This window comes from Chiloscyllium punctatum, chromosome 40 (genome assembly GCF_047496795.1).
Source record: "Chiloscyllium punctatum isolate Juve2018m chromosome 40, sChiPun1.3, whole genome shotgun sequence".
In the NCBI taxonomy this organism is placed as follows: Eukaryota; Metazoa; Chordata; class Chondrichthyes; order Orectolobiformes; family Hemiscylliidae; genus Chiloscyllium; species Chiloscyllium punctatum.
In genome coordinates, this window is record NC_092778.1 from 25,530,490 (window position 1) to 25,545,417 (window position 14,928).

Consider the following 14,928-nt stretch of genomic DNA (forward strand, 5'->3'; position numbering starts at 1 on the left):
GAATGTTAACACGAATGTTGAGAATCCTGTATTAGGACTCCCAAGTTCCTTTGTTTTCCAGATTTCTGAAGCCTCTCCCATTTAGAAAATAATCTACATCTCTATTCTTCCGACCAAGGTGCAAAACCTCAAACTGTATTCCATCCGATACTTCTTTGCCTACTTTCCTAGCCTGCCCTTCTGCAGCCTCCCCACTTCCTCAACACTACCTGCCTCCTACCTACCTTTGTGTTATCTACAAACTTAGCAACAATGCCCTCAGTTTCTTCATCCAGATGATTTAATGAGCAGTTGCGGTCCCAAAATAGATCCCTGTGCAGCTCCACCTGTCACCAACTGCCATCCTGAAAAAGGACTCCTTTATCCCTACTCTCTGCCTTATACCAGTCAGCCAATCCATTATCCATGTTAGCATCTTGTCCCTAACACAACAGACTCTGTTCTTATTCAGCAGCCCCCTGTGCTACACCTTATCAAAGGCTTCTGGAAATCCATCACGTCTACTGTCTCTCCTTCGTCTAATTTCCACATTACCTCCCCAAAGAAATCTAGCATATTTGTTAGGCATAACCTCTCTTTGACTAACCCATGTTGACTCCACCCTATTTGACCATGCACTTCCAATTAACCCATGATCTCATTTTTAATAATGGACTTTTAAATTTTACCAATGACTGTGATCAGGCTAATTGGCCAACAATTCCCTGTCTTATGCCTGCCTTTTTAAAATAGGGTTGCACTTCTGCCATTTTCCGGTCCTCTGGGAGCTTCCCTGACTCCAGTGATTTCTGAAAAATCACCACCAATGCCTCCACAATCTCCTCAGCTTTCTTCTTCAGAACTCTGGTGTAGAATCTGGGTAATTATCCACCTTTCGGACCTCTCAGCTTCCACAGCAGCTTCTCCTTAATAATGGCCACTAGTGTCTTTCACCATGAAAACTGATGTAAAGTAACTATTCAGTTCCTCTGCCTGTTACTCCTTCCTTTCAGTAGTCCAATGTTCACTCCTGCTTCTCTCCAACTTTTACATATCTAAATACACTTTTGGAATTTTCTTTCATACTGTTAACTAGCTTATCCTCATTTCTTTAACCCCCACCCCGACTGTTTTTTTCAGTTATGCTCCTCTGGCTTTTAAAGGTTTGCCAATCCTCTGGCTTCCCACTAATCTTCACCACATTGTATACTTTTCCTTTTATGCTGTCCCTGACTTCTCTTGTCAGCTGTGGTTGCCTTGCCCTCCCATCAGTATATTTCTTTTTATCTTGGCTGAATTTCTGCTGTGCCTACCCAATTACCCCCAGAACAAAGAACATTACAATACTAAAGCAGGCCCTTTGGCCCTCCAAGCCTGTGCCAACACATTTTGCCCTTCCATACCAAAACAATCTTCCCTTCCAGGATCTGTATCCCTCTATTCCTTTCTTATTCATGTATTTGTCTTGAATGCTGCTACTGTGTTTGCTTCTACCACCTCCTCTGGCAGCACGTTTCAGGCACTCACCATCCTCTGTGTGAAAAACCTGTGTTGCATATTTCTTTTAAACTCTATCCTCCCTGCATTTTGAGCCTGTGTCCCTGAGTAATTGACCCCTCAGCCGAGAAAAGTGTCATACTTTCCACTCTATCCATGCCATCTGCAACCTTATAAACTTCTATCAGGTCACCCCTCAACCTCCTGTTGTCCAGTGAAAACAAACCCAGTCTATCCAACCTTTATTCATAGCTAAAATCCCCCATACCCGGCAACATCCTGGTAAACCTTTTCTGTACCTTTGCCATTTCTGCTCCATGTCTTCCCTGCCAGGCTCTGCTTCTAGTGAAGGCTGTCCAGCTCCTCCCTCAGTTATTTTTACTGCATTGTAAATACTTCTTGCTCTTCCTCTCCCGGCTCTATTTGCAGCTTCTAAATCAGCTTAAATTTTGCATTGACACAGAAGTGGGATGAGAGGAGCAGGATTGGGAATGCAAATAACCATATATTGAATGGATGGCTTCACTCCTGCTGCTGTCAAACACTGCCTCGGAAATAGCACCCGCTCCATTGGCCAACACTGTCTGCATGCAGGCAATCCTCCCCTTACCACGTCCCCAATGGAGGAGGAGTTCCAGACTAGTTTACATGCACAAAACTCAGATGAGGACATCAACAGGCCTGATGCAGAAAGGTCTGACATACACTGCTGGAAATCTAAATTAGAGTGGTGCTGGAAAAGCACAGCAGTCCAGGCAGCATCCGAGGAGCAGTAAAATCGACGTTTTGGGCAAAAGCCCTTCATCAGGAATACAGGCAGAGAGCCTGAATGGTGGAGAGATAAGTGAGAGGAGGGTGGGGATGGGAAGAAAGTAGCATAGAGTACAACAGGTGAGTGGGGAGGGGATGAAGGTGATAGGTTGGGGGGGGGGGGGGGGGGGGGGGGGAGTGGATAGGTGGAAAAGAAGGTAGGCAGGTAGGACAAGTCATGGGGACAGTGCTGAGCTGGAAGTTTGGAACTGGGGTGAGGTGGGGGAAGAGGAAATGAGGAAATTGGTGAAGTCCACATTGATGCCCTGGGGTTGAAGTGTTCCGAGGCAGAAGATGAGGCGTTCTTCCTCCAGCTGTAGGGTGGTGAGGGAGCGGCGGTGAAGGAGGCCCAGGACCTCCATGTCCTCGGCTGAGTTGGAGCGGGGGGGGGGGGGGGGGGGGGGGGGGGATTGAAATGTTGGGCCACAGGGTGGTATGGTTGATTGGTGCGGGTGTCCCAGAGATGTTCCCTAAAGCGCTATGTGAGGAGGCGTCCAGTCTCCCCAATGTAGAGGAGACCCCATCGGGAGCAACGGATACAATAAATGATATTGGTGTGTGTGCAGGTAAAACTTTGATGGATGTGGAAGGCTCCTTTAGGGTTTAGGGTCTTGGATGGAGGTGAGGGAGGAGGTGTGGGCGCAGATTTTGCAATTCCTGCGGTGGCAGGGGAAGGTGCCAGGATGGGAGGGTGGGTTGTAGGGGGGCGTGGACCTGACCAGGTAGTCACGGAGGGAACGGTCTTTGCGGAAGGCGGAAAGGAGTGGGAAGGAAAATATATCCCTGGTGGTGAGGTCCGTTTGGAGGTGGTGGAAATGTCGGCGGATGATTTGGTTTATGCAAAGGTTGGTCGGGTGGAAGGTGAGCACCAAGGGGTGTTCTGTCCTTGTTACGTTTGGAGGGGTAGGGTCTGAGGGTGGTGGTGCAGGATGTGGATGAGATGCGTTGGAGGGCATCTTTAACCACACGGGAAGGGAAATTGCAGTCTCTAAAGAAGGAGGCCATCTGGTGTGTTCTATGGCGGAACTGGTCCTCCTGGGAGCAGATACGGCAGAGGCGAAGAAATTGGGAATACGGGATGGCATTTTTGCAGGAGGTAGGGTGGGAAGAGGTGTAATCCAGGTAGCTGTGGGAGTCGGTGGGTTTGTAAAAAATTTTGGTGTCAAGTCAGTCGTCATTAATGGAGATGGAGAGGTCCAGGAAGGGGAACGAGGTGTCAGAGATGGTCCAGGTAAATTTAAGGTCAGGATGGAATGTGTTGGTGAAGTTGATGAATTGCTGAACCTCTTCGCGGGAGCACGAGGTGGCGCCAATGCAGTCATCAATGTAGTGGAGGAAGAGGTGGGGAGTGGTGCCGGTGTAATCACGGAAGATGGACTACGTAACCTACAAAGAGACAGGCATAGCTGGGGCCCATACGGGTGCCCATGGCTACCCCTTTGGTCTGGAGGAAGTGGGAGGATTTGAAGGCAAAATTGTTAAGGGTGAGGACCAGTTCGGCCAGATGAATGAGAGTGTCGGTGGAAGGGTACTGTTGGGGACATCGGGAGAGGAAGAAACGGAGGGCTTGGAGGTCCTGGTCATGGCGGATGGAGGTGTAGAGGGATTGGATATCCATGGTGAAGATGAGGCGTTGGGAGCTGGGGAAACGGAAGTCTTGGAGGAGGTGGAGGGCGTGGGTGGTGTCTTGACTATATGTGGGGAGTTCCTGGACTGGGGGGATACTGCAGTGTCAAGGTAGGTAGAAATAAGTTCAGTGGGGCAGCAGCATGCTGAGACAATGGGTCGGCCAGGGTGGTCAGGCTTATGGATCTTGGGAAGGAGGTAGAACCGGGCAGTGCGGGGTTCCCGGACTATGAGTTTGGAAGCTGTGGGTGGGAGATCTCTTGAGGTGATAAGGTTCTGTATGGTCTGGGAGATGATGGTTTGGTGAAGGGGGATGGGGTCATGGTCGAGGGGGCAGTAGGAAGAGGTGTCCTCAAGTTGGCGTTTGGCTTCAGCGGTGTAGAGGTCAGTGCGCCAGACTACCACTGCACCCCCTTTATCTGCTGGCTTGATGGTGAAGTTGGGATTGGAGCAGAGGGATTGGAGGGCTGCACGTTGTGATCCGAGAGGTTGGAGTGGGGGAGAGGGGTAGACAGGTTCAGGCGGTTAATGTCCCAGCGGCAGTTGGAAATCAAGAGGTCACGGGTGGGTAATAGGCCAGCATGGCGTGTCCAGGTGGATGCAGTGTGTTGGAGGTGGGCGAAGGGGTCCTCGGAAGGTGGGCGGGAGTTCTGATTGTGAAAGTAAGCTCGGAGGCGGCGGCGGAAGTGTTCCACGTCACGGCGTGTATTAAATTCACTGATATGTGGGTGGAGGGGGATCACCAGGATCACTGGACTTGATGCAAACAAATAAAAAACCGTGGCCATCTTTGGAAATAGAGAAATATCACAGGCAGACAGAAACTGAATGGAAAGGAAATCCCAACTCAACAAAATCCAGCTGCCTTAGGCATCATATTTACAGAACCTTCCTGGTGCAGTTTTGGCAGTTAGTAATGTACCAGAGATCAAAACTATTGCCTTCCCAGAGGACTCTTCTTGAGATTTCGAAGAGTTTCAGGAGCTTCTTTTTTGTTCTTATAAACTCATTTATTAGATGATGTTGTTTTGTCGTAACATTGTCTTCTGTATTCAAACTGTTATATGGGTTACTTGCACTTGCACAGAAGCAGAATAAGAATTCAACAGATTCAAAATTTAGTACTCCATTAAAGCCCCTACACACATTAATTTCAAACATCACAGTTCTTAAATTAGCAAGAGATAACATTCTTAAGTTCACAAGTTCTGATTTTTTAAAAAACATGACAAGAAATATCAACTACACATTTCTCATGGACTGGTGAGGTCAAAACTGAAAGGATGTGTGTTTGGATCGAACAGAACCACTGCATTTTAAATAATTTACAGTATGTAAGACAAAACTCAGCTGCCTTACAGTATGTAAGACACGTTGAGATGTGATAACACATACTTGTAAACTTTAATAAAGTAAAACTGCTCAGTATTACATTAGTTTTAAATCGAACACTGGCAAGTAGATAATCCCGTTGAAACTGCTCTCCCACCTCCACTGCTCATCAATCTTACAAATCCAACCGATCGTCGCAGTTTCTCTGGTCTCCTCGGGTTCCCTATGTTTTGGTCTTGCCAGCCTCACTCTCCATCTACCCTCTCTGCCCCAGCCTCTGGTCTGATTACCTCTGGCTTCATCAGTCTTACTTCTCATAGCTGTTTCTATGGCCCCGCTTGCTCCAGCTTCCAGAGACTTCTTCATTGCCACCATTCGCCTTTTTGCTTCTCCTCCAATCACAGATTGTTTCCCTCCGATCTTTGCTGCCAAGTGCTCATGTTGAACCTATCGTATCAACCATGAGAGAGAGCCAACCTGTGACTGGAGGAGCGGCTCCTCAGATTCTGACTGTTCAGCTACAAGGACAATTTTTCAATGACTGGTCATCCCCATGACTGAACTCTCCAGGGTGAATTCACCCTCCACCCCCTGTGTATATTGAAGTTTGCAATACAATACTGGAAACCTACTAAGCACTACAGACGATGAAACAAAAATAGAAATTGCTGGAGAAACTCAATAGGGCTGGCAGCATCTGTGGAGAAGAAGCAGAGTTAACATTTTGAGTACAATGATCATTCTTTAGAAATGATAGTAGCTAGGAATGGGTGGTATTTATGCTAAAGACAGTAGGTGTTGCTAATGGTGGAATAAGTGGTACATTAGCAGGAATGGAGCTTAGAGAAAGAGAGAGGAAATGACAGTAAGGAGACAAAAGGATGGATGATAATATGGCAGGGAGAACGCTAATAATGGGGACCATAAGTAGATGAAGAGTTTAACATGTTGGAAGCAGCTGATGTCAATACAACGCTTGAGCTGTGGGGTGGGTAAAGGACATGGAATAAGGTGTTCTGTTTCTAAAATTATTGAACTCAATATTGAGTCCAGAAGGCTACAGGGTCCCCAATGGAGAATGAGGTGCTGATCTTCCAGTTTTTGCTGAGCTTCGCTGGAGTACTGCAGCAGGCCTGAGACAGAGATTTTGGCCAGGGAGCACAGTGGTGTGTTGAAGTGGCAGGCATTCAGAGCTCAGGTCCATTTTGTGGACAGAATGTAGTTTTCTGTTAAGTGGTCGCTCAGTCTGCATTTCATCTCCACAGAATACAAGGGACCACACTGTGAGCAGCAACTACAGTGAACACACACACACATTGAGAGATGGCAGAGGCATGTGAACCTCCAAAATGGCAAAGCTAACATCAAACTAGTGATACCCACTGTCTGATATCAAGCTCTGTCTGCAGTTAGGAAAAAGTCCACAGATTCCTGTGCAAATAAGGCATCTGGTGCACTACCAATCTGAAGCACATGTGTGGCATGGACATTATTTTTTATTGCTCAAGAGACCTCAATGTACTCAAAGAACTGGCACACAGCCCAACCTCACCACACCCCTGCATATATCAGTAGCATTCTTGCAGATGCAATTTAGTTGAGGCTTAAAATATAATGTGATGTGTTGACTATTTAGTTATGAAGAGTTAAGCAACTCAGTAGTTACAGTAAGACAATTTTTTGAGTAAATCACTTTTCATTCTACCACCCGCCCATGTTTCACTACAACAGAGGAATTATATATATAGTTACATTATAATTACAGAAGTTTAACACACACTTAACTGCTCAAATAACAAGTCATTTTACTTCATTTGTCGACTTTTAAATGATTTCTGTTTCGATGCTGCAACTTATGCCGAAAACAGTTTTTCTGCATATCTGCCTTCAACCATTCAAAGCGTAAAACATTTGGGGCTAATTACCTAGTAACTATACCTCTGCTTTAGATTACAAATATATTACTGTACCTCTTGCTCTGCTTCCAGGTATGAGGAACACTGCAGACAATTGAACTTAGCATCAGTGCAGTTACAAAGGAGAATAAAACCAAATAAATTAGGCCCTCCACACCATCATAGCACAGTCCTGTCAGAGCCTGCACATAATCCTGTCAAAAATAAAGAAAAAAAAGACATTAAAAACAGAAGGACAATCATTGGTCACAATCATTTGTGTGGCCAATGGTAAAAACAATAACTTCAAGGTTAGTTGGGGGTGCCCCAGATAAAAAAGGACTCATGCATAAATTGTCACATGATGAAATACTGGACTGTGTCGACATTCAACTAGCATACTCAAAGGAAGGTATATTGAGGAAAAGCAGCAACAGGAACTTTCAAAACAAAATGTACAGCAAAACTGCTATGTGCCCTTATTAATTATTGGTTATCTGCAAAATATTTTCTGTGATTGGAGTTGCAACAGTTAGGTTAGGGAAAATAGCAGAGGCTGAGTTTGACTTACTTCCAAATTCATTTACATGGCTGTAGCCGTGAGTTAGGTGGGTCGGGGAGTCCTGGAGGTCGAGTTGCAGGAGCCTCAGCTCTTGTCCTTGTCCAACACATTCAAGAGTTTTGTGGGGATGGGAATGGGGACTGCAGAGTGGATGAACCATCTGACTGCAGCTCCATGGTGTAAGGAGCCATTCAAGTGGTAGGGTGGTGGAGTAAATGTCATTGTAATTGGGGATAGTAAAATTAGGGACAGAGACACATTTTTGTGACCAGCATCGAGTGTCCTGGAGGTTGTGTTGCCTGCCTGGTGCTTGGGTTTGGGATATCTCATCTGGGCTGCAGAGGAACTTGGAGTGGGAGGGTAAAGATCCAGTGGTTGTGGTCCATGTAGGTACTAACGGTATGGATAAAACTAGGGCAGAGTTCTGCTACGGGTGTATGAACAGCTCCGAGATCAATTAAAAAGCAAAACCCCCAAAAAGGGCCATGAGCTAACCGGCGCAGGGTCAATAAGATTAAGCAAGTAAGTGCGTAGCTCAAAGATTGATGTGGGAGAAATTGATTTGAATTAATGGGACATCAGCACCAGTACTGGGTAAGAAGCGACCTGTTCCGATGGGATGGTCTTCATCTGAATCCTGCTGGTACCAGAGTCCTAATGAATCGCATAACTCGGGCCGTAGACTGGGCTTTATACTAAGTAGGAGTGGGGAGGGTTTAGTTATGGGAGAAGTTAGAAAACCCAACTTAAAGGAGGAGATAAGAGTGCAGGTTAGTGATGAGGCAGATGTTTACTAGACAATAAAAGCTGAGGGACAGAACAGGCAAATAACTTTATGCACCAAGGAATTATAAAAAAGGAAAATTTAACAGTGGAACAAATTAAAAAGCTTTATATATAAATGCGCAAAGCATTTGAAACAAAATTAATAAGTTAATAGCGCAAATAGAAATAAAAAGGTTCGATTTGGTAGTGATTACTGAGAGGTTACAGGGAGACCAGGTCTGGGAATTGAATATCCAAGGCTACTCAACATTTTGGAAAGATGGACTGAAAGAAAATGGAAGTGGTGTGGCCTTGCTGGTGAAGGAGGGGATCAGTGCCGTAATGAGAAATGACATAAATACGGGAGAGCAAGAGAGAAATAAGAATTAGCAAAGGGAAGAAGAAATTGGTAGAAGTAATTTACAGGTTCCCAAACAGTAGTTCTGCAATGGGGCACATTACAAACCAGGAAACATTAGAGGCTGACAAGAAAGTTACAGCAATAATCATGGGCGATTTTAACATGCATATAGACTGGAAGAATCAAATTGGCAAGAGTTAATTGAATGTATTAGAGATTGTTTCTTGGAGCAGTATGTTGTAGAACCAACCAGGGAGCAGGCTACTCTGGATTTGGTATTGTGACAAGAAGAGAGTTTAACAGATGACATCATAGTTAAGGATCCTCTAGTAGTGACCATAGCATGATAGAATACAAAATTCAGTTTGGGGGTAAGAAAGTGGAGTCCAACAGTAGTGTTCTGGAATTAAACAAAGGAAATATAGGCATGAGGATAGATTTGGCAGGAGTCTATTGGGCAGAAAGGTTAAATGGTAAGACAGTGGATGAGCAATGGCAAATATTTAAGGAGCTATTCGATTCCTTACAACTAAAATATATCCCAGTGAGAAAGAAAGAGGGTAAAGGGGGTAAAAAACATCCAGGACTAAACATGGACAATATAAGGTCAAAACCTAAGGTATACCATATTCCAAGGGCCAGTGGCAGGCTGGAAGATTGGGAAACTTTCAAAGATAAGCAAAGCAATACTAAAAAAAAGAGCTAAGGTAAATTTTGGAAGAAAACTAGCATAAAATATCAAAAAGGATAGTAAAAGCTTCTCTTGGTGTATAAAAGGGAAGAGAATCACGAATGTGAATGTTGGTCCCTTGGAAGATGAAACCAGAAAGTTAATAGTGGGGTACACTGTGATGGCAGGGATGCTGAATCAATACTTTGCCTCAGGTTTCATGGTGAAGGACAATAGTACCATTCCTGTTGGAACAGGCAAGTCAGAGGCAATCGATAAGGTAGAACTTAAAACAATCAACAATCAACATCAACAGGGAAAAGGTACTTAGCAAGTATTAGGATTGAGGACAGAAAAGTCTCCTGGGCCTAATGGCCTACATCCTAGGGTAGTAAAGGAAATGATGGTGGAGATAGTAGATCCCATTGGTTACAATATTCCAAAATTCTCTGGACACGAGAAAAGTTCCAGTGGTTTGGAAAATAGCTAATATAACCCCCTTACTCAAAGAGGGAGGAGGGAAAATGTGGGAAATTACACACCAGATATCTGTTGTTGGGAAAGTCTTAGAATCGATTATTAAGGAAGCAATATCAGGACATTTGGAAAGTCAAATGCTATCCATCAGAGTCATCATGCTTTTATGAAGAGCATATCATGTTTGACTAATTTGCTAGACTTCTTCGATGATGTAACAAGCAAGGTGGACAATGGGGATGTTGTAGGTGTAATTTATCTGGACTTCCAGAAGGCATTTGGTAAAATGCCACACAAAAGGTTAATTCACAAGGTTGGATCATATGGGATTGGGTTAATTTAGTAGCCTAGATAGATGACTGGCTGATGGGCAGAAGACAGACAGTTGGGATAAATGTTTTTTTTCCTGAATGCCAAGGTGTATAACTAATGGAGTGCCACAGGTTTCCGACTTTGGACCCCTGCAATTTACAATCTACATTAGTGACTTAGATACAGGGATAGAAGGTTCTCCAGCCAAATTTGCAGTTGACACAAAAATAGGCGGGATAGTAAATTGCAGTGAGGAAAGAAGAACCTTACAAATAGATATAAATAGGTTAGGAGAGTGGGCCAAGATGTGGCAGATGCAGTTTAACATGGATAAGTGTGAGGTCATACATTTGGGTCGAAAAATGGGAAGCAACCTATTATCTTAATGGGGAGAAACTTCAGAGTGCTCCAGTGCAGAGTGATCCAGGTGTACGTGTTCATGAGTCACAGAACACTCACATGCAGTACTGCAGGCAATAAAGAAAGTAAATGGAATGTTGGCTTTTATAGCTAAAGGAACAGAATATAAAGGGAAGGAAGTATTGTTACAGCTATACAAGGTATTGGTGAGACCACACCTGAAGTATTGTGCACAGTTTTGGTCCCCTTATTGAGGGAACATATAGTGGTATTGGAGGCAGTTCAAAGCAGGTTCACTAGATTGATGCCAGTGATGAACTCTGTGTGATATGAAGAGAGATTGAACCGTTTAGGCCTACACTCTCTGGAATTTAGAAGATTGAGGGGGGGGGGGGGGGGGGGGTCAAGATGATGAAAGGTGTGGATAAAACAGACGTGGAGTGGATACTTCCCCTTGTGGGGCATTGTAGGACGAAAGGTTTAGTCTTAGGATAAGGGGTAGCACACTTAAAACAGAGTTGAGGAGAAACTACTTCTCTCAAAGGGTTGTGAAACTGAGGAATTCGCTACCTCAAAAATTCAGTGGATGCTGGGACAATGAATAAATTTGAGGAGAAGTTAGACAGATTTTTAATTGGTCATGGGTTGAAGGAATATGGAGAGAAGGCAGGAAAATGGAGGTGAGGAGCATATCAGCCATGATCAAATGGCAGAGCAGACTTGATGGACTGAATGGCCTAATTTTGCACCTATATGATATGAACTTCTAAAAGTCAGCAGTGCTTTCACATACTGGGGATAAAATTGGAAAGTGCCACCACAGTTCACAATTAAATGGCCTAACCCTGAAAAATAAACCATTCATTTTCTCTCCAATTGTAACATCCTCCATCATCACCAAAATCTGACTTTACTTCAAGTGAAGTTACTTATGCACTTCTAATTTTCACTCCACAGTTCGTGACTGTACATTCAGCTACATAGATCCCAAGCTCCAAAATTTCTATTTTAAGATTCTCTTTTCTTCTTTCAAGGTCAAGCTTTTGGCCTAACACCCCCAATGTCAATTTCTGCTTGCACAAAAACTGTGCATTGTAATCAACTCTAATTTCAGAAAGCTTTCAAGTTTATCTTAGATATATTACTTGCATTAAAATAAACCTTTAATTATTTAAAAATGTGAGAATGCTAAAGCAATTTGGGTGTGGTCTGTGGTGATCATGCATACATATTCTACTTTTTGTTCTGTGCTACCAGTTTGAAGAGATACTCTTTTGGGGGTGTTAATAGCGCATTGAGTGGAATACAGTCTGCAGTAGGTAATAGATGTGTCATTCACACACAGGCATGAACATATGAAAATGGCAGGCAAAAACTAGCCGAATAATCCTGACCTCACTTATGATGGCTGATGGCTCATGATGAGACACTTCCCACCAGTTTGCTTCCCCTAATGTAATTTCATGGGCCAGCCAAAAAAAAAATCTGATGTCAACAAGAGAAAATTCATCTTAAACTCTGTCTAGTGGTCAAAGCCTGTCTAAGAATCCAAATGACTGTGTGTTAATCAATGAGTCATTTGTCATGAACTGTCTGAAATAGGTTACACTGGCTGTGAATACTCCCAAATACGCAATTTAAAAACTTTACTGCAGTTTATTCCCTACCATTAAAAAGACTTCACATATAGTTCAGTCTTTATTTTATTCCATTCAAATGTAGCTACTGAGTGTTTGAGGTCTCATGAGAAAACCCAACAGCATTGCAATGAAGGCAAACAGCTTTATAAATACTCCACAGGAACAATTTGGTGCTTGCCAGAAGGTTTTTGAAATTCACACAAATTCATGGCTTTAATTAGACGAACTGAGCCTGGTGGTGTATGTTGTAAGACTGTCTTGAAATCTCAACAATTGACACTGACGTTACTCTTCCGTGTGGAGTTTACATGCTCTCCCTATATCTGCATGGATTTCCTCTGGGTGCCCTGGATCCCACTCCCTAGACTGTCCAAAGACGTGGAGGTGTGGATTTGCCAGCTAAATTGCCCTGAAGCATCCAGGGATGTGTAAGCTAAGCAAGGTAGCCACTGTAAATGGAGATCATGGTGATAAGGTGGAGGCTGGTCTAGGTTGGGTGCTCTTCGGAGGGTTGGTGCAGACTTGATGGGCCGAATGGCCTTTCTCCACACTGTAGGGATTCCAAGATTACATACTGACAATTAAAGAACAATAGTAACACACTATAAAAAGACAAAGAAGAATGGATGCTGGAAATCGGAAACAAAAACATATTGCTAGAGAAACTCAGCGGGTCTGGTAGCATCTGTGCAGACACAGCAGAGTTAACTTTTTGGATCCAGTGACATTTCTAAGGAAGCATTCTGAAGCATCACTGCATCCAAAACGTTAACTTTGTTTCTGTTTACAGGTGCTGCCAGACCTGTTGAGTTTCTCTAGCAGTTTCAGTTCTGAGTCGCAAACCATGACTTCAGAAGAATGAACAGCAATTATATATTCTGGGAACCCAATACTTAGTTTCTCTTCGCACTTTCACACCACCTTGAATACTCACCATGTGAAGACTACGGCAATCAACCAACGCTGTCAACTGTTGCAGAGTGGTCTCTGTTGAATTCAATACTATTTGAGTTCGGTCCAGATACTCCTGTTAGCAACATAAGCAGCAGTGCTCATTTCATAAGACATCATCACAATTCAGTGGACATTTACAACACTCATGACCTTTAGTTTATGAATAGAGGGAGACTGTTAAATTTGACAAGAGGTCAATGTGAATACTGATCAAATACCTTAATGTCATTGGTAATTGATCACAATTTAGTTACAGTTCCAGATTTTGTGGCAACTAATGCAATCCCAACCACAAAATCCACTGTCAATATTTCTAATTCTTTTTTCGATTACTTAAATAAATGTTTGAATAAATGCATTAAAATTACTACTAAGTGCATTATACTAATATAATGCTAGAACATGGTTATTGAATTCTGTTTCGTAGTGCTGGTTAAATGCACATAATGGAATGTCAAAAAATCATGTGGTGTGTGCTTCACTAACTACTTTTTAGTTTACTTATTTGCAGATACCACAAAGAAAAGAAAATATCTGGTTTGGAAGTTATTTGACTTGGAGAGAAGTATACCTTAGTCTAAAGTTTCTGTTCTAGAAAAGAAAAAATTGGAAAAAATTAGGAGAATGTCACTGTAGCAACGAGTGAGAAGTGGACATACTGCTGAGTTTGGGGTCAGGCTAATTACTAAAAATCATAAAGTTTCTTATTTTCTAATCATGCATTCATAGAACTTTGCAGCATGAACTGTGCCAACTGCTGAAAAACCTATTCAATTGGTTCCTTTATTTTGCCACAGCAGTCCATTTCTTCTTCAAGGTTAAATTCAAATCCCTTTTGAAAATAGTCAGTATGTCTGTTTCACAAGCTTTTAAAACTGTACATTCACAATGCTAACAACTCACTATGTGAAAATTAATACATGGCTTCCCTCTGGAACTATCACCAAAACAAATTAGTGCCCTTTAGTTTCCAACACACGCTTAGGGAGAAAAAAAATTCTCTTTTATTTTGTTTAAAGATTTCAAGATTTTGAACATTCTTTTGAAACAAGAAGAGATTCGAAAGCAAAGGGCCCTGCTTATCTGGCCTCTTCACATGCTAAAGTTACCGAATCCCATGCAAATTCCAGTATATTTCCTCTAGACTGTTGCAAAGATGTTGATGCCCTTCCTATATTGTTATGCCCAAACTTGAACAACATTCTCTAGTTGCTGTTCCATCAATACTTTATTTATGTTTAAAATAACTTTGTTTTGTCTGCCTTAACATTATTTAGAAAACAGACCATCTCATATACTTTGACAAATATATCAACTTCTTTTAATACTTCAAAGATCATACCTGCATGTGCTTTAAAATTGAACCACGTAATTTGCCTCTCTACATTATTACTCCCAAAATGGAGTACTTCTTCCTTGACTGCATTAAACTTCACCTATCATTTGTCTGCTCAATCTGTCAGTCTGTTCTGTTCTAAAAAGGTAGCTACAACTATCTTCACTGTTTACTTGCTCTGTGTCATCTGCATACTTAAAAAAAACTGCATCCCTCTTTTCCCAACCCCACGTTCAGGTCAAGATATATATCAAAAAGAGCAGTGGTTCTAATACCCACCAACCATACCTCCCAGTAGTACGAAACAAACATTTACTGCTACTTTCTGCTCTACGTTCCTTAGCCAGTTTTA

The 14,928-nt window shown here is 42.9% G+C and overlaps 1 protein-coding gene across 4 annotated transcripts in view; it reads right to left on the minus strand.

Annotated features, from left to right (window-relative positions):
* The window catches only part of LOC140464440 (protein tweety homolog 3-like), a 267,986-nt gene that overhangs the window by 45,267 nt on the left and 207,791 nt on the right, over nucleotides 1-14,928 (minus strand). For all 4 annotated transcript variants that reach the window (XM_072559492.1, XM_072559494.1, XM_072559493.1 and 1 more), the window contains 2 exons: nucleotides 13,221-13,313; nucleotides 7,215-7,354 (listed from right to left, as the gene is read on the minus strand). In XM_072559492.1, coding sequence (XP_072415593.1) covers nucleotides 7,215-7,354; nucleotides 13,221-13,313 — 233 coding nt within the window. The remainder of the gene's footprint in view (nucleotides 1-7,214; nucleotides 7,355-13,220; nucleotides 13,314-14,928) is intronic.